The 27,400-nt window shown below is 40.4% G+C and overlaps 1 protein-coding gene across 1 annotated transcript in view; it reads left to right on the top strand.

The window, feature by feature from the left end:
• mtor (mechanistic target of rapamycin kinase) overlaps nt 1-27,400 on the top strand; it is a 121,521-nt gene that overhangs the window by 72,180 nt on the left and 21,941 nt on the right. The window contains exons 25-31 of the mRNA XM_079679044.1: nt 1,059-1,159; nt 1,986-2,101; nt 6,582-6,659; nt 11,045-11,152; nt 15,861-15,986; nt 16,936-17,067; nt 24,860-24,975. Coding sequence (XP_079535170.1) covers nt 1,059-1,159; nt 1,986-2,101; nt 6,582-6,659; nt 11,045-11,152; nt 15,861-15,986; nt 16,936-17,067; nt 24,860-24,975 — 777 coding nt within the window. The remainder of the gene's footprint in view (nt 1-1,058; nt 1,160-1,985; nt 2,102-6,581; nt 6,660-11,044; nt 11,153-15,860; nt 15,987-16,935; nt 17,068-24,859; nt 24,976-27,400) is intronic.

Below are 27,400 nucleotides of genomic sequence, written 5' to 3'. Positions count from 1 at the left end.
AGCTTTAATGTTATGCGATAGTCAGGCAGCTGGAGAACGGCTTCCCTTCGCTGACCCCCGTCCAAACCTGCCCTTTTTTATGCTCTGTCTGTGCCTTCCCTCTATCTCTCCCTCATCTGACCTTGCTCGGGCATCCAGTCTGTAGAACACATGCAATGGGTTTGATCTCATCCTGGACAGTGACGCACGCTGATTATTGTTAATGAGGGAATTCGTTTTGTTTATACGCACCTAACCGTCTTTAAAGAACAAATTAAGAATTAAGTAATGGCAGATGTAAAATAAGTCTTATCTCCTACTTATACTCGGATAAAAGGACTTGGCTTATTCAAATGTTGTTTGTGAGCCAAAAGAAGTACATTTTATGTCTTGACCATAGGTCTTGACATATATGCATTATTTTAAGACTTGGACTTTAGAAGAGCTGTTTTATCTGTAGTTTTGAAGGATGACTTAAGAATAGTTTGCATAGCTTTATAGTGGTTCATGTTAGCAATGTCTACACAAATACTTGTCAACTGATCACCTGATCAATAAAGGAAATGGTTCTCAACTCAAGTTGCAAGCCCCTGGAATAATCAGATGAGTTTTTTGTGAGGTTGGGCGCAGAGCCTTACATTTTCAACAGTTAGGTAAGTTTAGTTTCTATGGTTACCTCCCCTGCTAGCTGAAGCCGCTTCACACAGATGTCATCTGATTGTTTGCACTCAGTGGTCGACAAACTTAAAGTTAACGCTCGAGTAAATTTAGAGCGGTGCATTGCGCTGAAATGTAAAGATTACGCCTAGTCGAGTAGCAACTATCTCTCCATAGAAATGCAACGTCAACGCAGAGCTGTTTTCCCAATTGCTATGTTAACGCAGCTTTTTTTTCTTTTTGGTGTCTAAATAGTTTTGGGCTTATGATGAGTTTAAGTCCCACATGTTTGTTTTTTTCTCCATCTGTCAACCCCAGAAACGATCTTGCAACCTCCCTTGGAGATATTTCAGATCTGTTTCTAAATAACTAATGTCATTACTTCCTTCTACCATCTGATGCCTGTGGTTAATCTCTTCCAGGGGCCAGTTGCACCAGCAGTGCTGCGAGGAGTGGACCCTGGTGAGCGAGGAGACCCAGGCCAAGATGGCTCGAATGGCTGCTGCTGCCGCCTGGGGTCTAGGTAACCACTCAAATATAATCTTTTGACTGAAAATGTTTTAAAGAAAAGGTCAGCGATGAACAATGTAGTAGCAGTCAGCCGTGTTTTAATAGAAGACTTTTGCATGGAGCATTTAGTCCATCCTCTTCCCGACTCAGTGCAACAATGCAATCAAACCGAGCAGCAAAGAAAACAGTTACGGGCCCGCTCTCACATAACCAGATGGGAATGGTATCCAGTCATAACATTGACATATCGTAACGTGCAATGGTGGAGAAAAGCAGGGACCACACTGCAGAAGCGTCCTTTGAGATTTGCGGTCTGCTGCTTTGACTTTGTAAAAGTCAATCGTAAACCCTGAGACGAAACTCAACCTGCAGGCCTGTCCGTGTGAAAGACTCGGACCATCTTTTATTGTTGTTATTGGGAGGCAAAATGTTGAAGTTGCAATCATTTATGTCATCACAAGCTGAAATGGAGGGTAGTTCAAAACAGCAGTATAAAGGGCTGTTTAATGTCAATCTGTCTCAGGCTTGCCAAGAGGTGTCAAGCCAACTCAGAACCCATCGACTCTCAATAAACAGATACCTGCATATACATTCAGAAATACATTTAAAACCTAAATTGACACCAGAATTTGAGATTGCGTTTCGGCCACAGGGTTCCTTCTCATTTGCACTCTACATCGTCATGCAACTAAAGCCTGCTTGAATGTGATTGGTAAATTCTATGTCAAAACAAAAGATAAATGGCAATTTTTACAATACTTGCATTTTGTCAAGTTGCCTTTATGTTATCAGAGATTCAGTCTTTTTTTCTTTTCAAAACTTTATTGTTGTTTTTTCAGGTCACTGGGACAGCATGGAGGAGTACACGTGCATGATCCCAAGAGACACACATGATGGCGCGTTTTATAGAGCAGTGCTTGCCCTGCATCAGGACCTCTTCTCATTGGCTCAGCAGGTGGGTTACATCATCACTCACAAATACACCCAATGGATACGATTTCCCCCCGAACAGAGGTATACTATGGCGCATTTACACTGCAGGGCCTCGCACGGCTTAGTACGGTATAGTTAGGCCTTGGTAGGCCAGCCTCACTTTATGCTGCGTTTCCATTACAGTTTAGTAGCTGGGGCAGTAACTATGGTAACGCGGTGTAGGCGGAGCCGTGACGTCATCTTCAATGCGAAACACAAAAACAACATCAGTCGTTAGCTGTTAGCACTCAGAGCTCACAGCTCCTCATATCTGTTCAGAAACTAGACAAAAGTTAAACAAGTACAAACCACAGACTGTCTGTGTCATGGCGAATACAGTCGCTGGTTTATTTATGTCTGTATAGGCCGTTGTTGTGAGTGTGTGTGGACGGTCGGAGCATATACAACGTTAGCTTAGCCGATCTGCATTCAGAAAACACGCTTTTTAAAAGGTTTTTCGCCTGCCGTCTGTCTACAGACTTGTCAAAGCATTAATTCATGGTTTTTACAAACCGGTATCAGTATGTTGTTACTTCCGCATAATTTTGAAACGTGCATTACAATTAAATCATGGTAAAATATGTTCATTTTGTTGTAGTTGAAGCCCCCTTGCCAGCGATTCTCTCACTAGTTTAGCATATTCAGCCCGGTTGTTGGCCCGGAAAGAACCACGATTTTGGAGGGCCAGAAAAACTGTGAAACAGTACCCGTTAGCCGGAACTACCCCTAGTGGAAGCGCAACAAAAAACGGGCCGGCCACGGCACGCTTAAACCGTGCTACGCACTGCAGTGGAAATGCGCCATTAGACAGGGTTCCCGCGGGGTCTTAAAAAGTCTTACATTTGATAATCAGAATTGAAGGCCTTAAAAAGTCTTAAATATGATCAAAAAAATAAGAAAGGTCTTAAATATGATTACGGCAATAGCCTTTCAGTTCCCCCCAACAATTTGTATGGAAATAAATCAACATGGAACCAGTAATCACTAACTTTGTTTCCCCCGGGACCTTATCAGAGAACACCCAGCTAGTAACCTAGCAACCAAGCTTCAGCTAGTGGCAGTCAGAAACTCAGGTATCTTCGAATCTACTTACAAATAAATATGGGGAAGTGTAAGTTCAACCGTATTTGGTTGGAAAACATCAAATTTAGTGCTTGGTTGAAACCAGTGGAGGGGAACGTGTTTGAATTGTAGCGTAAGCTAGTACAGCAGCTCTCGCAACATCATCCGGGCGACGTGTGGGTCTACGTCAATCATAAAAGCGGATGTGCTGTGGATGCTAAATACCGTAGCTAAACACCAATCCTACAACAGCAACGATGAAAGATTGTAGCCAAGGGAGCAGAGCTCAGAAGATAGCGAGCGTGCGCCCGCACACACATACACACACACACACGCACACACACACACACACTCACACAGACACACACACTTTCACGGTTAGGCAGTTCTTTTTTTCTGCTTTTTGTCTAACACGCTAACAAAGTTCTATGTGCTGTTATGTTCAGTCATTGTTCTTATGTTGAACATGAATACATTTACTTTGTAAGTAATTATGAGATGTATTTCTTCTTTCATAGCCATTTTCCTTTCTTGCCGTGAAATAGGTCTTAAATTCTATTCGAAGTGGTCTTAAAAAGTCTTACATTTGAGGTGGTGAAACCTGCAGGAACCCTGATTAGAAGTCCATACTATCAGAAAAACATCTCATAAAGACATGCCGCATGGGAATACGTTTAGCCTAATGGTTTCTGGACTTTTCATTAGTCCTTTATAGCAATGCTCGAAAAAGTTAAAATCATTGGAAACAACATTGTAGGAAACATAAAAATGGCTTTACGGCTGTTCCAGACACGATCAAATTCCGCCGTCAGCTCAGGCTATTTATTAAAACGAATCGAATGCACAAGGTTTGTTTTGTTTTTTCCTTTTACAATGTGGTTCAAACTTAGTGTGGAAATGTTATGTAACTCTTACTTGTCACAGTATTCAGCCTCAAATAAATACAGAGCTTGTTACCGCGTCTGTCTGCCTGTCAGCACGGTCTGGTGGAGGTCAGGGTGGTGTTTTTTTACTCATTGGATGAAGGTTGGGATGTAAGATGAGCTCATGGTCCATGGAGACGGATTTGTTCAGGTTGGATGGCAGCAACATCTAACAAACACAAGCTCCAGCACTGACACCAGTAAACACCTGCTCATCCAATTTCCCCGGGACTCATCCTCCGAGTCGCCTTTTCACCACAAAGCCCGGGAGGCCTGCCCTCTCTGCCCTCTCATGCTTCCACAGCCGCCCTCCCTTCTTCTAATTTGGAGATTAGATCCAGGTGTGGTCGATAGGATACTACATCAGCTGAATGGGGAAAGCAGATTTTCTGACTCGTGGCGACGATGAGGCCGCTCGCGATGAATGAGGAGGAATGAGAAGCAGATGGAGCGAGGTTGAAAGCTTAAATGTCAACATGAGCTCAGTCTAGTCTTCCGGATGTGGTTTGTAATCCTCGCACTTAAAGTCCTTTTGATTCCCTAGGGATTCTTCTTTTTTTTTCTCCCTCTATACCCCCCAACAACCAGACCAAGTTCTAGGAGTTTGAGCGTGCCCCTTTCATGATAGGGATCAGCTTTCTTTGCTTTATAAATCTTAGTGTTTACTTAGTTCCAGTGATGATGCGTATACACGGCAGTCGTGCACCCCTTTGAAAACAATTTGTAGCTGTGCCAAAATTAGTGATATATCCAGTTCTCAAGTGGGCGTTTGAGTTGTAAATTTGCTAGGCTTAGGGTTGATTTGCTTTCACACTTTGAGTTTCCTCTAGCGGTTCATTCGGCCCTTACCAAACACATAGAATGCTTCATATGTGCAATAATAGCGTTTTTTCTGATTGGATTTAAAACCCATGTAAGTGCAACTTTTATGTAAGAGAATGGGAAATCGGGTCACGGTTTGTTTGTGCTGCAAGGAGCCAGACACTGCATTTATCAGGAGTCGTCTGGACTGCACATTTCCAATGAGGCCCCCGCACAGTAATTCAGGAGTTAAACAGGACCATAACCGAGGGGAGGCTGTAAAGAAGCAGCCTCATTGTCACCTCGTCCCAACCGCCCTCCTCCTAACCCCTCCTCTTGTTGTGCATGCCTGAAGAGGTATTTAGGCACGCCATTCCTCCCTTTCCCTCCCCGCAAAAGAATAATTGGTGGGAGTCGGTCTGAAACAGCTGTGTACCCTTGCCTCAGAGAACTTCCTAAGTCCCCCCTCCCTCATTTTACCTTCCCATTAATAACAGTTCCCAAAAAACATTGGCTGTCAAGGCCCGAGAAATCTGCACATTTTCCGCCGCATCACTTGTGTCCTTGTTTGTCCCTTTTTGCTGCTCTGGTTCATGTCTTACTTTTTTCCATCCCTCAGGGTTCTCGCTGGTCATGGAACGTCTCCAGTGTCCCTGACTTTAAAGAAGTGTGGTCGTGTTATGAAAAGTCAGGGAACTGGAAGTTTAATAAATGTGTCAGTAATATAGGGTCATACACCAAAAATACAGGAATATTGGAAGAACCTTCTTAGGGCATGAATGTCTTCTGGTAGTTTGGGGGAATTAGTATCAAGGACATGGCTGGAACCAAAACTATCAGATCACATTCAAAAATATTGTTTATCACTTTTATACAATTCCTCTCCCTTTCTCTAAATGTGCGCAGAACTTTAGGATTGTTTTTGTTCTTTTTTTTTAATTCTGTTTATTTAAATGTTGCAGATAAAATCCATATAATCAACATATGAAATAATTTGAGGACATTCCATCCAAGGATCCTCCCAAGATGAACAAAACGGTGACATCAAAACCAAATAGATTTATAAAAGACATACTGAACAACAATTTCATTAAGATGGTGATATAGGTGATAGAGAATAAACACAAAAAAAGAATATAATTCCTCTTTGGACTGCTGCGATGTTGAGGGGTTTTTTTTATCAATACATTTAACATCCACAAAATACCACAGCATACCTTCACACGGTTTCTTTCAACAATTCATTTCCCTCTCCTCATAAAACACTTGGCATTCAGCAGCAGTGCATCAAAACATTTCGCTACACAGTATGCATCTACTCCTAGTGTCACAGATTAAAACTGCGTGTGCACCAAGCAATAACACGTCTTGGTTCATTTGTAAAAAGTGTTTTTATTCCCTGGGTTTAGTCTAATCCCGGCTGGTCCTGATGCGAGAAATGTTTTTGCATTCTTATGTTTTAAAGGGAATTTCAATGTGGCCATTTGTTAGCTTTACTAAAGAGTGCCTTTGGAGGGCAAATCATGTAGGTCATGGGTGAACTGTTTTACTTATGGTAAGGTTTTCTGCAACTTCAGAAGCTAACTAGCAATAGCGCCATCACTGCACCATTCAAACAGTCACAAATCTTATTGAAAGATCACATTGTAAATGTTTTTTTGTTTTTATTTCCTGTAGTGTATTGATAAAGCAAGAGACCTGCTGGATGCTGAGCTGACGGCCATGGCTGGAGAAAGCTACAGTCGAGCATACGGGGTAAGTGTTAGCTAAAATACTCAACTCCTGGCTTTACATTACATCACATACAGCTAATGCCCAAAAAAATAACATAACAACAAAACATGAAGATACAAACTCGACACATAGCATGTTTTTGTTGAGTGGTACCTGCGTTCCAGCAGTCAGGAAGTAATGAGTCGATTGGACAATGCAGAGTGATGATTTAACAATGTACTAGATATGAATAAAACAACAGTTATTAAAGCGGTAATTTATAAGTATTTATACATTTTTAAATCTCAGATCTTGAGAAGTCAAAAGCTTCTCCGCAGCCACATGTCCCTATTTTATTTTCTATATACAGTAATAAATTATCCGAGGATAATTTCATATAAAATAGCAGCTCCTCTCTTGCAAATGTTGTCAGGTACCATCAACATAAAAGCCATTTGATTCTTGTTGATTTACATTCGGTGGTTACTAGGGCTGCACGGTTTTGAAAAAAACTGACATTGCGGTTTTTTTCCCCCTGCGGTATATATTGCGGTTTTTTGTTTTTTTTGTGACCAACTTTTTATTGTTGTTTTGTTTTTTTTGCCCTCACAAAAGGGATTTATACAGATACAAATTATATTGACAATACAAAAAGAAAAAGAAAAGACAAAGAAAAATTATAGGGAATCCCTTTCCCATGCCACCCCGTCCCTCCCTCTTCCCACCCATCTTGCCATTTTACAGAAAATCCTACCTGATGTTTTTTAGCAATCGTCTGAGTTCATCTATATATTATTTATATTATAGCATAACAATTTATAGCATAACAATTTATCCACCTAAGATACGTGTGTGTGTGTGTGTGTGTGTGTGTGTGTGTGTGTGTGTGTGTGTGTGTGTGTGTGTGTGTGTGTGTGTGTGTGTGTGTGTGTGTGTGTGTGTGTGTGTGTGTGTGTGTGTGTGTGTGTGTGTGTGTGTGTGTGTGTGTGTGTGTGTGTGTGTGTGTGTGTGTGTGTGTGTGTGTGTGTGTGTGTGTGTGTGTGTGTGTGTGTGCGTGTTGCTGCTTCAACAATGAATTGCTTATAAAACGTAACATTTATGAAACTGATTAAAATTAAGAAAACTGTTGCATTTCAGGACAGGATGTTACGCACTCCTGAAAAAGATAGCATCAATCTGTTACACATCCCTGAATAAAGGTTATTTTAAAAAAAAAAACACTCGATACAGACACAGCTTAGTAAATAAAGCGTGGGCGGGGGTTGCTCACCAACTGCAAGATGAAGTCTGTGGCCAAAGCACTGCAGCCTGGTCCACTCGTTTAGGGAGGCAGCCTTCACCATATTTGCAGCACTGTCTGTTGTTATACAGACTTGACGTGTCTCATCCAGGCCCCAAGCAGCCACCGCTTCTATCAGCCCCGCTGCGATGTTCTCACTTGTGTGATTTTCTGGGAAAAATGCCGTTTGCAAACAGCGACTTTTCAGTTCGAAGTCCTCATCAATAAAGTGCACCGTCAGGCTTATGTACGGCTCCGTTGTCCGGCTGGACCACAAGTCTATTGTAACAGCATAGTATTCCACTTTTGACAGCTCTGTTTCAACTTTTGCCCTGCATTTCTCGTACAGGTTGGGAATGGCGACTTGAGAAAAATAGGTGCGTAACGGTATAATCAATGAATCAATCAATGTTTATTTATATAGCCCAATATCACAAATGTTACATTTGTCTCAGTGGACTTCACAGTTTGTACAGAATATCAGTATGACAATACGACACCCTCTGTCCTTAGACCCTCACATCGTACAAGGAAAAACTTCCAGAGAAAACCCACAGTTTAAAGGGAAAAATGGGAGAAACCTCAGGGAGAGCAACAGAGGAGGGATCCCTCTCCCAGGACGGACAGACGTGCAATAGATGCCGTGTATAAATTGAAAAGATAATACATTTGCAACATAGGTAGTCCAAATGTTTGGAAATGCATGTGTGTATAATAGGAAGATGAATCCACAAGGATATCCATCCAGGACTTATGATCCAGGACCACAGCCACGACTCAAGATCCAGGACTCGTAATCCATGACCCAGGACCGCAGGATCATCCATGACTCCGGATCCCGGCGTATATAGACACCAAAAAGGAAGACATTTGGGGAAGCTGGGTTAATCGGAACATGAGAGTACACAGGTATAGACAGAGAGAAGGAAGAAGTAAGATGTCCCTCGACAAACCAAGCCTATATCAGCAAAACTAGGGGCTGAATCTAATCAGCCCTAACTATAAGCTTTATCAAAAAGGAAGGTCTTAAGCGCACTCTTAAAAACGGATAGGGTGTCTGCCGTCCGAACACAAACTGGAAGCTGATTCCACAAAAGTGGAGCTTGATAAGAAAAGGCTCTGGCTCCCATTGTACTTTTAGAGACTCCAGGAACAACCAACAACCCTGCATTCTTGGAACGCAATGCCCTAGTAGGACAATAGGGTATAATGAGTTCTTTAAGGTAAGATGGCGCCTGCCCATTAAGGGCTTTGTAGGCGAGAAGAAGAATTTTTAATTCTATCCTGTGTTCTATAGGGAGCCAGTGTAAGGCAGCCAGAACAGGAGTAATGTGGTCCCTTTTCCTAACTCTGGTTAGTACACGAGCTGCAGCATTTTGAATCAGCTGAAGCGACTTGACTGACTTCTTGGTACACCCTGATAATAAGGAGTTACAATAATCCAGCCTTGAAGTAACAAATGCATGGACTAGTTTCTCTGCATTGTTTTGAGGCAAGATATGCCTGATTTTTGCAATGTTACGTAGATGGAAGTAGGCGGTCCTTGAAATTGATTTTATGTGGGTGTTAAAGGATAAATCCTGATCAAATATAACACCAAGATTCCTTACAGTCTCACTGGAGGCCAAATTAATGCCATCCATAGTTAATATATCTTTAGATAATTTGTTTCGTAGATTCTTCGGGCCAAGTACAATAACTTCAGTTTTGATCGTGTTTAACATCAAAAAATGTAAGGTCATCCACGTTTTTAAGTCCTTGAGGCAGTCTTGAATTTTATTTAGATGATTAATTTCATCAGGCTTGATTGATAAATATAGTTGAGTATCATCCGCATAACAATGAAAGTTTACAGAATGATTCCTTATAATATTGCCTAACGGAAGCATATATAGGGTGAACAAAATAGGTCCAAGCACTGAGCCCTGTGGCACTCCATGGTTAACTTTGGTTTGCATGGAAGATTCATCGTTGACACGTACAAACTGAGAGCGTTCAGATAGATAGGACCTAAACCAGCCTAAAGCAGTTCCCTGTATGCCAACTAAGTGCTCTAGTCTTTGCAATAGGATATCATGGTCGATAGTATCAAATGCAGCACTAAGATCGAGCAAGACAAGAATAGAGACAAGTCCCTTGTCAGAGGCTATTAGAATGTCATTTGTGACTTTAACCAGAGCTGTCTATAACGTACCGCTTATCAACTGAGCGGATCATTTTCTTAAAACCCTCTTTGGTAACGGTGTAAATTGGTACCATGTCTTTTGCCAGGTGAAATGTTATGGCATCTGTGATGTCTTTATGCCGTTTTGAATCTCTCGTATGGTGTAACACCGGCAAAGGCATCTGAAATAGTTTTTTGCTTTCGCTGTGGGAGGCATTCAGATCTGACTCTGCACTCGTCATATAGAGATTTGTGGTGTCTATTCAAATGGGCAAGTAAATTCGACGTGTTGCCTCGGGCTGCCGAAACAACTGCATGGCACTGTCTACAAAGTACCTTTGTTTGGTCAACATCAAGCTTTTTGTAACCAAAATAATCCCAGATGGCAGATGTTGCTTTTCTTTTTCGAATGAAATCTTCATTCTCGTCCTCCTGTGCCGCGCTCATTTTTTACCGTTTTTTCGATCGTCTGCAAACTAGCGGGGCGGGGCCTGCTGTGATGCAGAGCCTGCATGTCACTCACTCAAGGACCCCTGACATGAGAGCTGCGCAAGTTTTCCTTTTCTAGCAAGCAGCAAAAATAATTGTAACATGACGTGTTTGAGTTAATGTACCTACTTAATATCGCAGTTCCAAAAATATATTTTTATTTTTTATTTTTTAAATATATTTTTTTACATTATAAAAAAATAATAAAACCGTACGTCCCTGCGGCGTGAAAACCGCGCATGGGCATACCGCGGTTATCGCCATGACACGGTATATCGTTCAGCCGTAGTGGTTACAAATGGCAGCCAAGCGGGAAGATGACCAACCCTTTCTAACAGATGCTACACGACAAGGTCCAGTGGGTGGCTAACTGCATTTAATTGCAGCTCCTGATGAATTGACAAGCTTTAATGATCCTTATATTGCACGGAAGGGGCTTTCGCAACTGTAACAATGAATGTTTTAAAATGAAGGATGCATGTGTTTGTTTTGCAGGCCATGGTGTCCTGCCAGATGCTGTCAGAGCTGGAGGAGGTGATCCAGTACAAGCTGGTGCCTGAGAGGAGAGACATCATCAGGGAAACATGGTGGGAGAGGCTTCAGGTAACTGCAGTGCATAATATGAGGATACAGGCTTTAACACACACACAACTTCAAATGTGTAGCAGCTGTTGGGAAAGGTTACTGCTTCTAACGGGAATCATTACACCTTACACACTAATACCTCAGAGAGCGAGAATGTAACTGTCTTCTACATTTGTGTGTTTATCTCTTAATTTGAAAGTAGATTTGTGAAATTCATGAGTCATGTTGGGCTCTGGTAAGTGTTATTCATGGTGCTTGATCAAACTGGAGATGAAGGTCAGTAGTAATTAAGGAAAAAACATGTTCCATATGCAGCCAAAACTAGCTGCAATCTGTCCAAATTAGTCCAAATGTCTACAGAAGTTCATTCACAATCTTGCCGCTGAGTAAACAAACAAAGGAATTAGCCACAGCGCATTGTCAAAAAAGGCAAATGTTTTATAAATCTTATTTTTTTCACACACTTTCAAGTAAAAGTAACCACATATGATTTGAGTTGCTGGCGCCGGACAGACTGGCAGCCTCTTCGCTCCACCACCTAATCAGCGCATGTATATAGGTCCTGTCTGTGAATGCGTGTGTGTATTTGTATACTATCATTAGAGTGAAAAATTGAATTTCCCTCCCGGCGATTAATACAAGTTGATATTTATCTTCATAATAGGGCCCCTTTAATTGATAATGATAAAGTAATATTAGATTAAAAACCCAAGGAACTCACTTCCACAGCTTGTTTTATGAGTGTTTTGGATATTAACTAAAGATAATGTCCATAGGTGAGTGTTGATTCATACTTTAAATTGAATTGTAAATCAAGAGCTTACATTTTCCCTACTTGGTAAATAAAACTGATCGCCTGAACTCCTTCACACTTAATAATCTATCAAATCATTGTTAATAAATGTGCCCTTACTTGCCACTGCAAGGAGTATTCAGAAGATCCGTGGCTCATTTTGTTTAATCCCATTTTAACTCTTCCTACTTCCTGATTATGATTACTATGATTATCATTTAAAATAGTCCATTACAGTGTTGTACATGCTATCAAATGAAACAGAACCAAAGAAATTACAAGTGGTTGGGAAAATTGCGCCACCGGCCAAGTCTTTGGAATTTTAGACGGATGCCAATCGGATCTGGGATGATTCTGTTTAAGATCGTCTTTTCCACTTTGGCCTTTTCACAGCGGAATTAAAGTGAGATTGTTTAAAAGGCTGCTGCTTTGTTTGTACATGTGAGACGAATGATTTAAACAAGGCGGAAAATCTTATAATCCATTGACCTGTGATGCAGTCCTGATACCATTGAATCAAAGCTGATGAGTTTAATACAGCGCTTATAATGCTGCTCTTTTGTCCCTGCTGGCATTCCTGTCCGTCATCTGCTCGGATGTTACTGACGTCTTGGAAAGTCCCTTAAACCTGCGTCATCCTGTACCTTAAATGCTTCCAAAGAAGATTGTCTTTGTCTGAATGTGCCTGCCCAGAAGACTTCGACACACCTTTTACGAAATCTAATTTGAAGTATTCTAAGAGGCTGTTTAATACCACACATAAAGCAAATACCAGAACACTTAAAAAGTCCAGAGGATCTGTTGACATCTGAAGGTCACGATGAAGGAGATAATGCTGGAAATAATTCAAAACATAGACAGCACTTGCGTTGCCTGCATAAAAAAGACATAGGAGAAATAGCTGGGGCTCACTTTTACAGCATCAAAAAAACATTAAATGAAATGTTTTATTCATTAAACCAAACAAGAAGAGCAATCAGAGACATTGCTGTTTTTTAGCAACAGATGCAGAGCATAATGTGCATTTTTGATGCAATTGATGACAAAAAGAAGTGGCCATCCATCATTTTCCTTTTAAAAGCATTAGACAAAAAAAAAGAAAGATGGTCAATAAAAGACAAACTATTCTCAAAGGTTAAGGTATAAATCGGTTGATTCTGAAGTGCATCATTTTGTTTATGGCTTTGGATACAAGTTTAACATTAGCCTTCTCTGGTGGCTGACAGGTGCAACATGCTACAACGGCCCAAAACACTTCCATTAGGAACAGTGCGCTGCACTTTCATAAACCTTGCACATATAAAAAAACAAATGTGCAAATGAAGAAACATTTTCACCATCTTGACGAAACACCGTCCTTCAGCATTTCTTCTATGCAGCACTTTTAGGAAACCCTGCTCATGTTTCGCCAAGTTGGTGAATGTTTTCTGAATGCTGCGCATGTGTTTACAAGTTGGTGAAGATGTTTCTTTATTTGTATGTGTTTTGAGTGACACATTTGTGTTTTTTTATTTGCACCGTTTTTAAAGCTACAGCGAGTTTCTCCTTTTGCACCTGTCGGCCACCATAGTCTTCACCAAGAACTTGTTAAAAAGCTTTTTTTCTCCCAAATTACTTGTTTCTCCCCAGTTTTTCGGCTGTAAGAAGTGCAACTGTTACTAATATCCTTGTGGCATTTCAAGGTGTCTATAAAGTCAACTTGACCATTGAAGGGTTGAGTTCCACACTCAAAGCCTTTGTGCCGTAAAATGAAGATACTCTTGAACATCTTGACTTTTTCCACCCATAGCAGATGGAGGTTGGTTGGAGGGGTTATTTAGGATCAAGAGAGGTCTTCCTGAGCAAACAGACAGGGCTCATAATGGCTCCAGAGCTGCGTTGCCTGACAGGTTTCTTCTCTCTTTAGTGATTTATTAGAGACTGACCGCACACATGTGTTGGTGAGTCACTGTCCAGCTCCTATCTATACCAGTCTCTCACTCATCAAAGGATTAGAGGAATGGCATAGAGCGTATGAAATACACTGCACCCCATCGTGTATGGGTAAATGTGTGAGTTTTATCTCCGGGAGTTTAAATGTTGGACTCTTACTGTAGCTGTTGGTTCCATCTTCAAGTTCCACTAATGCAAATCATCTTTAACTTTCCTCCTTGAAGAAGTTAAGCACATTCACTCCAACTTCTGTGCTTTGCCTTTAAGCAAGTTCTACAAACATTTTAAAGTATTTTACCTCACATCTTTGTCGGGCCTATTCCATTCTCCTGCCCCTTTTTAATAATATAATATCGAACAGTCTCGCATTGCTTAAGTTTGGCAGAATTGACACTGCGCATGTTTTCTTGTTTTTTACCCTTATTTGACACTGTTCATTCAAGAGACAGACAGGTACAAAGGGGATTAGATGTAACAATGTTTCACGGCTACAGTTGAACTTGGATTGTTGTGCTTTTAGACCACCTGTCCACCATGACGTCCCCCAAGGATAAACAGTTGTTGCTTTCAATCAAGTTGCTTGAACTGGATAATTTGGCATTTCCTTTTCTTCTTCTCGGCAGAATGTCAGGAATCTCTTGCAGTTAAACTCAAACTAAACTTTAGATCAATGAGCTTAGCTTCTGCCAGATTTGACCTGCTGTCAGCACCTTACCCCATCATGTATTACCTATTTCAGGTAATAGAGTATTTTATTCTAGCCTCAGCTTGTTCAGCTGCTCACTAAAAAAGGCTTCTCAACATTCTTAAACGATCTAAGGAAGAGAGGATAAAAGTTTCAGATAAGGTTAACACTTAAGGAGGCAATGTGAATGATTTAGAGAGATCTGTTGGTAGAAATGTAAAGTTAGATAATAACATTTTTACGGTAACATCGTTACATTTACCTTGGCCTAGAATTAACTCTTCCTATCTGCATTTGGAGCGTGTCTTCTTCCACAAAGCTTGACATGTTGCAGTGCCATGTTTTTCTCTACAGTGACCTAGAAAGGATAAACTCTAGCTCATGAGAAGGCATGTCAGGTTTTTATGTTAACTAAAGGTCAACGTAGATTCTTTACACATCACACAGCTGGATGCAATTATGGAGTGTCCATAGTACATTACAATACAAAGAAAAAGAAGAGAAAATAAGAAGAACAAATACAATCGAACAGACTGGTCCACAAAGATTTGTGTTATCTTTTTTACAATACTTTATTATCCCTAGAAGAATAGTTTTACTTGGGCAATCCTGCAGTTCCATTGATAATACAAAATCATACATACTACATAGTAAATATGAAAAGACTTGATCATATCAACAGATGACTTATTTACATGTTTACATACACACAAATACACCTACTGACAATGGCATCATATTGCACAACCGCTCATTGCCAACTTGTAGATGTAATTGTGTTGGTTAACAAAGCTCCGCACAGTACTGATTTAAATAAATTGTTTGTTTCAGCTAGTTGCCATGCAGCGTAATACCTTCCTTGAAGCAGTGTTTGTAATTATAATCAAGTTTTCCATGAAAAGTTTGTATTACATCGTCTACCCCCTGTAGATCTGTCTCGAACTCAAATCATAGAGAGGATTACATAGCACATGCTTTTTTCCCCATCAGAGCTGAAGCGCTGTTTTATATCACAATGATGGAGTCGAGGTTGTGGTTAATAGAGTATTCAAGACAGTTAATGTTACGTATATGAATGTATCAATTCAGACTATTGTTTTTTTTTTTTCTGGCATGCAAACTTGTACTCACATCGTTAGGACAGGGACCACATTAAATAATAGTTGCCCCACTGGGTTTGATCTTTACCCCTCTCTCACGTGTGTTAATTCTCTCAAGTTTAACAAGTTTGTTTCTCTCTCTGAAGGGAGTAACAAAGGGGTATTGGGTTTAACCGTCCTTCCCATATAATCTTTTTGTTGGGTCTTTTCCTTCAGGGTTGTCAGCGTATCGTAGAGGACTGGCAAAGGATCCTCATGGTCAGATCGCTGGTCATCAGCCCCCACGAGGACATGAGGACTTGGTTGAAGTACGCCAGCCTCTGTGGCAGGAGCGGACGCCTGGTCAGTACTTTGAGAAATGTGTCCAAAGCCCTTCTGTATTTTCTCATCTGACCCCCTGAGGATGAATAAATCAGTGTCATACGGGAAAGGGAAATGAGGTGCAACCATGAACTCCGGCCATGAAATTCAAACTTCATTTCAATCTGTTTTATGTTGGCGCTGATGAATGTAACACAGCACCCTCAATCACACTGTTTAGAAACCTGAGCCAGCATATCTGCACAATTAAGGTGGGGCAATTTTCCATCCTTACCCCATACCTCAGTGTTGTTCCAATTGATTCCAGGGTAGGGCAGACAAAAAGCACATTTTTCTTTCTACACATTCTTGACGCACACATGGCAAAAACAGGATGTGATTTGCCAACGTCAATCCTAGCAGGAAATGTAATTGCAAGGTTTTGGAAAAAATGACCCCATTAATAATTCTTGTCTTTAAAAAAGAGAGAAAAATCTTTAGCTCTTATTGAAGCACTGAGATTTTAGTTTTGTAGTTTATTAAAAACAAACAAATCTTCATGTTTACACACATACAAACACAACAAATGGCTTGTGAAGAAACCTCCCCTATAAGATTTCAAAAGTTATACGTAAAATAAAAGGTAGACACAGATTGCATATTTCAATTCAATGTGATGTCGATGAGACTTTACAGTAATAATAAAATATATCAACATTTACAATTTCTATAGATGTTGGTTAGCTGAGATGCATTGCAATGATATCTAAGTGTTACTAAGCTTTGCTGATTAAATTCCTTTTTGGATTAATAATGTTGATTGCAAATAAAAGCCCTTAGAGTGTCTTGTAGTATAATCTTAATGAAACCACATAAAGGTAATATTTGAATCAAGATTGTGTTGTTTTGGGGTCCCTTAAATCAATCTGATTCGTATAAGCTGTGAACCTTCTGTTAAATCATTTGATATTTTACTTCTTTATCCCTCCAGGCCCTGGCACATAAGACCCTGGTGCTCCTCCTGGGTGTCGACCCCTCCAAACAACTCGATCACCCCCTGCCCACTGCCCACCCCCACGTCACCTACGCTTATATGAAGTACATGTGGAAGAGCGCCCGCAAGGTAAAAGCATACAAATGTTTTAGGTTGAGTCGATGCTTTATAATTAACTTTTTTTAAACTTTTTTGTTGTAAGTCTTCCACTGTTATCTTTTAGTGTTCTGATTACCTTTATATAGAGGTTTGTTCTGCAACATAAGGCAACAATCACAGTTTTACATATGCCAGATAAGAAGGGGTTTAAATACCTGGAACATTAGTGACCTAAACATGTAATTTATTTAGCATAGTGACGGAAACAGCCTGAGAAACATTAACACCAACAAACTACATCTGTAAAACGGAGCATTGAAATTGCAACCAGCCTCCTCATTGCCCATTCCAGAATATAAATCAGTCCCACCGGGGTCAACAAGAGGTGTTGAGCTTAAAAAAAGGCGTTAATGAACCAACAGGTCACCATTATATTATAATATTTTCAGCAAGAGACAAGGTCTAGTTTGTGTATCTTTACATAACGATTACTATAATAATCATAAATGATAAAATAACATGAATAAAGAACCATCAAAACATTTAATATATACATATATATATATAAATTAGTTATAGGTAATTCATAGTAAACATAAAGCATAAAATGAAACCAAGCTTCACTTGACAATGTAATGAGCACAGTTATCTTAAATGGTAAATTATTATAATATTAAAGAGGCACTATTATGCTCATTTTCAGTTTCATATCAGTATTTATTGCCTATACTGTGAAATGTTTACATTCTTTAATGTTGAAAAGGGTCTTCATTTTTCTCCCTGTGCTGCAGCACCTCTTTTCACCCTCACAATTGTTTTGGGCTCCTTCACCCCTTTTGCATTGTAAATGTACAAATTAGGAAAGTGATTGGTAAGATGTGCAAGTGTTCTTCTGATCTGACCGACTTACAGTTTTTCAGAAATTGCAGCTGCTCACTAATGTTGCACTTTGGCTGAATTCACATTCATTATTTTAAATATGTTTCAGTTTTGTGTAACTTCTGAGAGCTTTGAAAGTCCCTTAATACAATTCAAATCAGTAAAACCAACTCAACTATCACATCTAGGTTAATGTTGTGGTTATTAATCTTGTTATATCCATGGCAACAGTGGATGAAGTAAGCCTCACTTAATACTAATACTTATAAAATGTTCGTCCAGAACGATTTGTGCTTTCGACCTGCCAGCAGTGGTGACCTAACCTCATACTGTAAGATTGGACTGCTCTCCCCTGTGCCATTTGTCTATCACACACCCTTTGACATACAGTATATACCCCCCCAAACACACATTAACACACCCACATTTATGGCCAGGTGTTATATAGTTATTCTTGCAGCTCTCATTAGGGGGTTTAGGTAAGTGTGAGCTTAAGCTTTGCTCCTGCTAGAGCCAGCTGTACTGCTGACCGGACAAATCTGAAAATACACATGCATAAAACATTGTTCCCGCTAAAAAAATTGTGCCAATCAACGTTTCTCGGAAGACTTCAATGTCCCAGACAAAATATTATATTTGTTTATCATCAAACAGTTGATAGGACGGCTTTACAAAGAATGACAGTATCAAGCCATGTAGATTTATGTTTTATTGAGAAAAAGAGTATTTAAAATAAAATGCTGTCGATTGATAAATAAATATTATATATATATATAATATAAACCATATTTATTTATTTATTGAGAGTAACACCTACGTCACTTGTGGGCGAAAATTACGGCCCTGCCCACTTTTGGGGGAAAACAACGCTGTCATTTGAATGGCGGTCAATACAAATTCTGAAGTTTTTGCCAATCCGATCAGAAATTAAAGAAAACCGTGGATTTTTGGATCTTCAAAGAGCTCGATGACGATGGCCAGTCAGGCAAACAATGACATTAAATCATTTGGAATCGACGATCGGTCTCGATATATCGTTAAATTAAAATCAGTAGGCGAGGCCGTAATTTCGCCAGCTGTTGCTCTCATGAGCGAGACGGAAAATAATTGTTTTATCATGCCAAAAAGCTGCTGTGTCGTTTATTTCACCTCAAACATTAAAACAAATCCAGAGTTACGTGTTTCTGTACTTCCTCTAAGAAGAAAGGACAGTAACAGAAGAGCTCTGTGGCTTCAGACTCGATCACCATTCAAATGACAGTGTTGTTTCCCCCAAAAGTGGGCGGGGTCGTAAAGTCATGTAGATGTCACTCTCATCTATGGACATCGATCGCCAACTACTATATTTAACCATATATCGAGCCCGCTCGTCGATTTCCAATGATTTTATGTATTTGTTTGCCTGTATGGCCATTGTAATCGGGCTCTTTGAAGATCCAAAAATCCACGGTTTTCCTACATTTCTTATTGGATTGGCAAAAACTTCAGAATTTGAATTGACCGCCATTCAATTGACAGCCTTGTTTTCCCCAAAAAGTGGGCGGAGCCGTCATTTTTGCCCGGAACTGACGCATGTGTTACTCTCATATACAGTGGGGCAAAAAAGTATTTAGTCAGCAACCAATTGTGCAAGTTCTCCCACTTAAAAAGATGAGAGAGGCCTGTAATGTTCATCCTAGGTCTACTTCAACTACTGTATGAAAGACAAAATGAGAAAAAAAAATCCAGAAAATCACATTGTCTGATTTTTAAAGAATTTATTTGCAAATTATGGTGGAAAATAAGTATTTGGTCACCTACAAACAAACAAGATTTCTGGCTCTCACAGACCTGTAACTTCTTCTTAAAGAGCCTCCTCTGTCCTCCACTTGTTAACTGTATTAATGGCACCTGTTTGAACTCCAAAACCTCAAACAGTCACATTCCAAACTCCACTATGGCCAAGACCAAAGAGCTGTCAAAGGACACCAGACACAAAATGGTAGACCTGCACCAGGCTGGGAAGACTGAATCTGCAATAGGTAAGCAGCTTGGTGTGAAGAAATCAACTGTGGGAGTAATTATTAGAAAATGGAAGACATACAAGACCACTGATAATCTCCCTCGATCTGGGGCTCCACGCAAGATCTCACCCCGTGGGGTCAAAATGATCACAAGAACGGTGAGCAAAAATCCCAGAACCACACGGGGGGACCTAGTCAATGACCTGCAGAGAGCTGGGACCAAAGTAACAAAGGCTACCATCAGTAACACACTACGCCACCAGGGACTCAAATCCTGCAGTGCCAGACGTGTCCAGGCCCGTCTGAAGTTTGCTAGAGAGCATTTAGATGATCCAGAAGAGGATTGGGAGAATGTCAGATGAAACCAAAATAGAACTTTTTGGTAAAAACTCAACTAGACGTGTTTGGAGGAGAAAGAATGCTGAGTTGCATCCAAAGAACACCATACCTACTGTAAAACATGGGGGTGGAAACATCATGCTTTGGGGCTGTTTTTCTGCAAAGGGACCAGGACGACTGATCCGTGTAAAGGAAAGAATGAATGGGGCCATGTATCGTGAGATTTTGAGTGACAACCTCCTTCCATCAGCAAGGGCATTGAAGATGAAACGTGGCTGGGTCTTTCAGCATGAAAATGATCCCAAACACACCGCCCGGGCAACGAAGGAGTGGCTTCGTAGGAAGCATTTCAAGGTCCTGGAGTGGCCTAGCCAGTCTCCAGATCTCAACCCCATAGAAAATCTTTGGAGGGAGTTGAAAGTCCGTGTTGCCCAGCGACAGCCCCAAAACATCACTGCTCTAGAGGAGATCTGCATGGAGGAATGGGCCAAAATACCAGCAACAGTGTGTGAAAACCTTGTGAAGACTTACAGAAAACGTTTGACCTCTGTCATTGCCAACAAAGGGTTTATAACAAAGTATTGAGATGAACTTTTGTTATTTACCAAATACTTATTTTCCACCATAATTTGCAAATAAATTCTATGTGATTTTCTTGATTTTTTTCTTCTCATTTTGTCTCATTGTTGAGGTATACCTAGGATGAAAGTTACAGGCCTCTCTCATCTTTTTAAGTGGGACACTTGCACAATTGGTGGCTGACTAAATACTTTTTTCCCCCACTGTATAGAGTCCCTCCCTTTCCGGGGGAGCTCCATGGGACCTTATTTCGGAAAAAGTATGTATTGAAGTCAATGGCGAGAGAAAGATTATTTTTCGATCCCGTTTGAATTGTGCCACGAATTACACATATGAGTAAACCTTTTTTTTGTGTGAAACCGCACAATGAACTACATCTCCTGTCTCGCTCCACACACCAAGACGGCCGTCACGTTGGCACATTTCACTTCTTTCTTTCAGAATGGGGCGAAAAGTATTAAACGAGATGAAAATAACTACAAGTCTTGGGATGTTGAGAGCTGTACATACACAAAAGGGGAGTTAGTCGGTTCCGTAAGAGCCAGCATGCGGGACCGGGATTCTGGGATTTATAGTCTTTCTAGTTGTGTATTTTTCATAGTCTTATATTTCAACAGTTTTACGACAACGATAATTTTTTAAGATTGACAAACATCCTAATTAAATGTCATTTGTGGCACAATTCCAATGGGATCGAGGGATACGTTTTCTCTCTCCATTGACTTCAATACATACTTTTTCCGAAATAAGGTCCCATGGAGGTCCCCGGAAGGGGAGGGACTCGCCTCTCTATAGGTGAAATCACTCATTAGGACTTGGCATGGCATTGAGAAATTGAAGCCTTAATAGCCATTGGCAGCGATGGCATCTCGTTGCACAATTATGGCTCCATCGAGAGCAGATTATGTTCGTCTTTTCAGCCTATTTTTAATTCACAATTGTGCTTATGAGGACATTTTTTCACCAGACATTATGACCAGAAAGATTTAAATGTGTCGGAGTTCAACAGCGTTAACTGAAACGAACACACATTTACAGCTGTAAAGGATGCATCCACTGTTCACTCATTTCCTCGGAGTAGGCACAAAGGCAAAACTTATACATCAGATCTGAACCGTTTCTGAAGCAAATTATTCATTTTATAAGATACAAAATGCTGGCCAGAGCAAATATACCATCTGGCTCTCCTCTCATGCTCAAAGAATATCTGTCCCTCATTTTCTCCGCTGTGAACAACATTCCAAATCTGTGCAAGCTGCATGGCATGTAGTACGTGCTGCCTGCACTTTGTTCGGATCAGACAACAACATTTCACAGTTGTCTAGTTCCTGTAATAAAAACAACGTAACCATGACAGCAGAGGAAATTACTCCAGTGAGCCAGCAATAGTGTGAGAAACAGAAAAGTGTTGAGACGTCCTGCTTTAGACTAACTTCTGGCAGGACAGATAAATACCAAGTATGACAAAGAGTGTGCCAGTCGATTAAACAGTCTGTTCTGTTTAATAAAGTGGTGCAGTGATGGCAGCGGACCCGGAAACTATCATAGTAAGGGCACCCCTGAAAAAAGCCAATGGGATTCTGATTTTGCTAACGTAATGCTATGAATGAACTACATGGTGGTCACATGACTTCATGTCAACACCACACGCTAATTGTAGCTAATATTCGGCGTGATGGCGCTTAGTTGTCTCGTTTAATAACTTGTAAGCAACCATTTTATGACACATAAAAGTCATTTATCTGTGGGGTGTTGATTTCATTACAAACCTTTACAGTATGTAACCAGGTGAATCCCATTGAGATCATTGATCTCTTTTTCAAGGGAGACCTGCTGCAAGTAGGTTCCACATGAAGACAGAAAAACAGAAAACAACAGAAAAACAAAAAGAACATCATACAACATAGATACAGGGATTTACAATTTACATACCTAACGGCATTTACAGGTACCAACACTATCAGATTGCATAGCATCTTTCCGAGCTTTAAAAACATGTAGTGGAACCAAATTGCTCAGTGTCCATTCTTTTTGCAGACTGTTCCAAGTTAGAGGAGCTGCGCACCTAAAAACTTTCGTCCCTAAGACAGTCCTTGCACTTGGCATATTTAACAAAACCTCAGCATGAGATCTCAGGCAATAGCTACTTTCAATTCGTCATGTAATCAGAGAGCACATGTAAGATGTTAGTTTACCTAACATGGCTTTGTAGATGAACATGTACCAGTGACTGAGCCTCCGTACAGTTATGGCACATTGCCACTGCAGCGGGGTAGCCCCGTTTAAGCGTCCCTAAGCGTCCTCGCTCAGGCCTCGGACTGCCTCGCTGGCCATCCGAGGCCGTGGCGCATTTCCATTACAGTTTAGGACCTGGAGTAGCAACGCAGTGTAGGCGGGGCGATCAGCTTTTTTTTGGCCAATGAGATGTAGGAAAGTCGTCACCTCCTCGGTCGACCACGGTGTGCTTTTCTTTGACGTTGACATTTTTGTAGCTCGTCCGTTTACAAAAATGCTGTGTATAAAAATGCTGCAAGCTTGCTTCTAGATATATATGCGACGCTAGGGATGATCTCACGCGCAATCTTGTGACGATTCTCTCTGACCAATCAGCAGTCGAGAGTGTTGATGTCACTAGTTCAGCCCTGGCCCTGGCCTGATAGAACCATGATTTTATGGGGCCGGAAAAAGAGGGGGAAAGTACCCGCTAGCCGGTGCTACGCTATATGGAAAGGCCACCAAAAACTGGCCTGGCCGCTTGAGGACGATCAAATCCCTTTTATGAAAATCTGCCAGTACAACTGCTAGCCAATCAAACCGCGTGTATGCTGCGAGTAGTGAATCACCCGGTGCTGTATGATCAGTCTCTGTCAGTCTACCGGGATACAAACCGGAGGAGGCAGGCATAGAGGGAGGTGGCAGAGATAGTAGGTGAAACTGTTAGGTTTTCGCCTGTTTGGGGAGTTTATATCCAGTGTACCTCGTCTAAACATTGAATGGACAGCTAGCAGGCATAGACAGTATGTAGCTAGCATGGAATGCTAGCATTTTGCTTTGTATGTTGGGGGTGGGAGATTCATGTGATTGGTTGTTGGTCGCGTTGCTCGCGTGACTCCCCAAGCTTCAGACACGCCCACCGCCAAGCGTCAACGCACGCTGCTGTGTGGACGCCCCGTAAGCAGGTTGTTGACTCGAAGTTTAAAAGAGAGGCAATCATCAAGCCAGATACCAAGGTATTCATAACAGGCAACCACTTCTAGTACTTGTCCTTGCGTAGTAACAATATCCAAAGCTGTCTCCTGTGTCTTTTTGACTTTTGAAAATAGCATTACCTTAGTTTTATTAACATTTAAAATAAGCTTAAGCTCAGAGAGCTGAGTCTGAATAATATTAAAAACAGCCTGCAATTTAACATCAGCTTCCTTAATGGAGGGACCTGCACAATACATCACGGTATCGTCCGCATAAAAATGTAAAGTTGCTCAATCCACATTTTGACCTAAACTGTTGATATAGATGGAGAATAATAATGGACCTAAAACAGAACCTTGGGGAACACCATTTGTAATGTTTAACCACTCAGAAGAGAGCCCATCAAACTGAACACATTGGGACCTTTCAGAGGTAGTTCACAAACCACCCCAATGCATGGCTGGATATGCCAATACTGGCCGGCCAGACTCTGATACATTTAATTTCATAGAACAAAACATAAAAATCTATTTAGCTTGTTTTAATCAATCAATCACTCAAAAATACTTTCGTGTGCACCTGTGTTTTAGTAAAGCACATTTTACTTACTCAGATATTCAGTTTGACAGCTGTCAAAAAAACATTGACTTTTAGACAAACTAACCAGAGGGACTAAAACGCAAATTTATTTCCTGAGTTTTAAGAGTCATTTCTGCACAACTCAATAACCAAATTGATTTAAAAAAAAAAAAAACATAACCCAACAGACAGACATATTTCTCTCAATGACAGTCTTTACATGCTGTTGGTATTTGTTTTGTTTTTCTCTCAAGATTGATGCCTTCCAGCACATGCAGCACTTTGTGCAAGGGATGCAGCAGCAAGCCCAGCACGCCATCGCAGCCGAGGACCAACAGCACAAGCAGGAGCTCCACAAACTCATGGCCAGGTATGAAAGTATCACAGTAACAGCAGCAGCTCACCGCCTAATGAGCCTTCTCACAGGACCAACTGTTTCACATATCACAGTTTTTCACAAGCACAGGTGTAAATAGTTAAATTATTAATGGCTGAATTCCATTTTGCTGCTTCAGTTTAAGGGTTAAGGATGTTGTTGTGGATGGAGGTTCACTGGGGCACCTAAATAGAATTGTTAGTGTTATTAGTAACACCTGTGCTTTTCTTACTATTACAAATCAAACTGTCTGGCTGTGAGAAAGGCCAACGATGGATATCAAGTCTGTTTTTTTTCAAATGTGAGTATAGGTTTAGCCAGAAAATGCAGATACAATTCCAGACCTTTTTCACTGCCATTTCATTAAAATTACTTTTAAAAATATCAGTTCATTTTATTAAAGTGTAACACACATTATTATCTGGTGTAATTAGCTGTGATCTCATGCCTTTATAGATTTCAAACTTCCATCAAAGGCTCATTCTAAATGATTCAAGTAATTTATTTAGTAGACTGATATATTTCAACATAACAATTTCTTGATACCTTATCGAGACCAGTCAGTACAATCTGATTTGACCATGAGGTCAAATGCTTTAAATATTAAACAGTGAAATATATGTAAACATAAAGTAAAATGCATTGTATATCAGTCATATAAGCATAATTCTGAGTGAAGTAAGTGTATGAAGAAAAAGATAGTGGTCAGCATAGAAGTCCCATGTTAATGTAAATAGTGAAATAATTATAAAAACAATATAATACAGCAAGGAATTTAAGTTGATATTAAAGGAGAAGGGGAGCAAAACAAATGTTTCCCCTTACAGTATGTTTAGTCATAGGGAACTTCATTGTCAACTTCCATATGTGTAGGAAAAAAACAAACAACAAGGGTTTAAAGAATACTGGGATAGAAACCATAAAACCTGAGGGAAAGTTAAAATCACCCAAAGTAAAGCCAAATACTCATTATGTATTAAGATGTGGTTCGGTATTATAATATCTTAGAAAAACCACCCAGTCCAGCTCAATGGAGAACACACAAAGCAACATGCTGAAGGAAGGAAAAGTAACCTCATCATGTATTGTTTGCCTTCTGCACATTATGTTCCACTTCTTTGCAATTAGTGTTACCCAATCTGGCATAGCACCTTTCTACCAGTCTATTGGCATCCTGTGGTCTTTTTCAAAGCTAGCCAGAAACTCTAAATTGTTCACCTCAAACTTCTCAATAAAGTCATGCCTTTTGGCAGTTTGTTCCACAAAACCAGGTGTCACAAACCAGTGGCGGCGCAGTGCCTACAAGTATCAGAGACCAGGTGTATGTCGTCCACAGTGCTGGTGGTTTACCCCTCTCCCATTGGGTGTGCTCTTCAGCCCTGGCCCAGCCTTGGCACCTTTCCACTATCATCACATTGCCTCACCGACCAGATTTACTGTAAAGGCACATCATGTAATTACACAATATTTAAATGCCCTTGTTCTAAAAATGTTTACATGCCTAATACAAATAAATATCTCTTAACTTTAAACGCTCCCATGACATATGACATATGTTAACTCAACATATGTCCTTTGGCTTCACATGCCTAATAAAAACCTAAAATTCCCTCCCTCCTCCAACAGCAGTCACCTTGCTCAAGTGTTTAGCCTTTGTCAACGTTCTGCAAATTTTGCAAAACTGTATTGGCCGTTAACTCTGGTAAAAACCTAATTAAGAACAATATTACGGATGCGTTGTTTATATGTCCAAAGAATGCTTCACAACCCAGAATAATATGGACATACAGTATCCCTCATATCTTTATTGGAGAACTTGGAGTTTAGACATTATCGCAATATCCAAAAGGTGTGCTTGGCAAGATCGTATCAAATTGAAAATATTGTCATAGAGGAACACATTTTTGAATATTAGTATGTAAACTTAGTAACTTAGAAGAAGATACAGTTTGGGTTCTGTTTCAAGCTATTGTCAACACAGCAATATGTTTTCAAAGAATGGGACATTCCAATAGCAATCACATGTTTTCAGATGTTGGTTTAGGGGATGAGACAATGGAAAATGTTGTATTTCCAAAATTCATTGGGAATGACTTGAAAGAAGTTGTGAGCTCGGGAAAATATTAGAGGAAGATATTAAGCACTGTCTCATTTAGGGATTAAAGGTTAGCCGATTGCCAGTACAGTAAAGGGTACAATACGTTTTTGTTTGTCTGCACTGCGTTGTGTACCATTTTGGTCAAAAGTCTCAAAACAAGCCAGAGTTGCTCCTCGTGAGCAGACAGGTATAATCCTATGTACAGTAAATCACACACTAGTCTCATCTGGACATGTTCACAAACACACAGCCATCATGTGCAAACCTCCCATCTCATAAATCATACATGACAACTCAAAAGCGGGACAACAGGCTGAAGGG

Source organism: Notothenia rossii (genome assembly GCF_949606895.1).
Source record: "Notothenia rossii genome assembly, chromosome: 4".
Taxonomy (NCBI): domain Eukaryota; kingdom Metazoa; phylum Chordata; class Actinopteri; order Perciformes; family Nototheniidae; genus Notothenia; species Notothenia rossii.
This window is presented reverse-complemented; position numbering and strand designations above follow the sequence as displayed.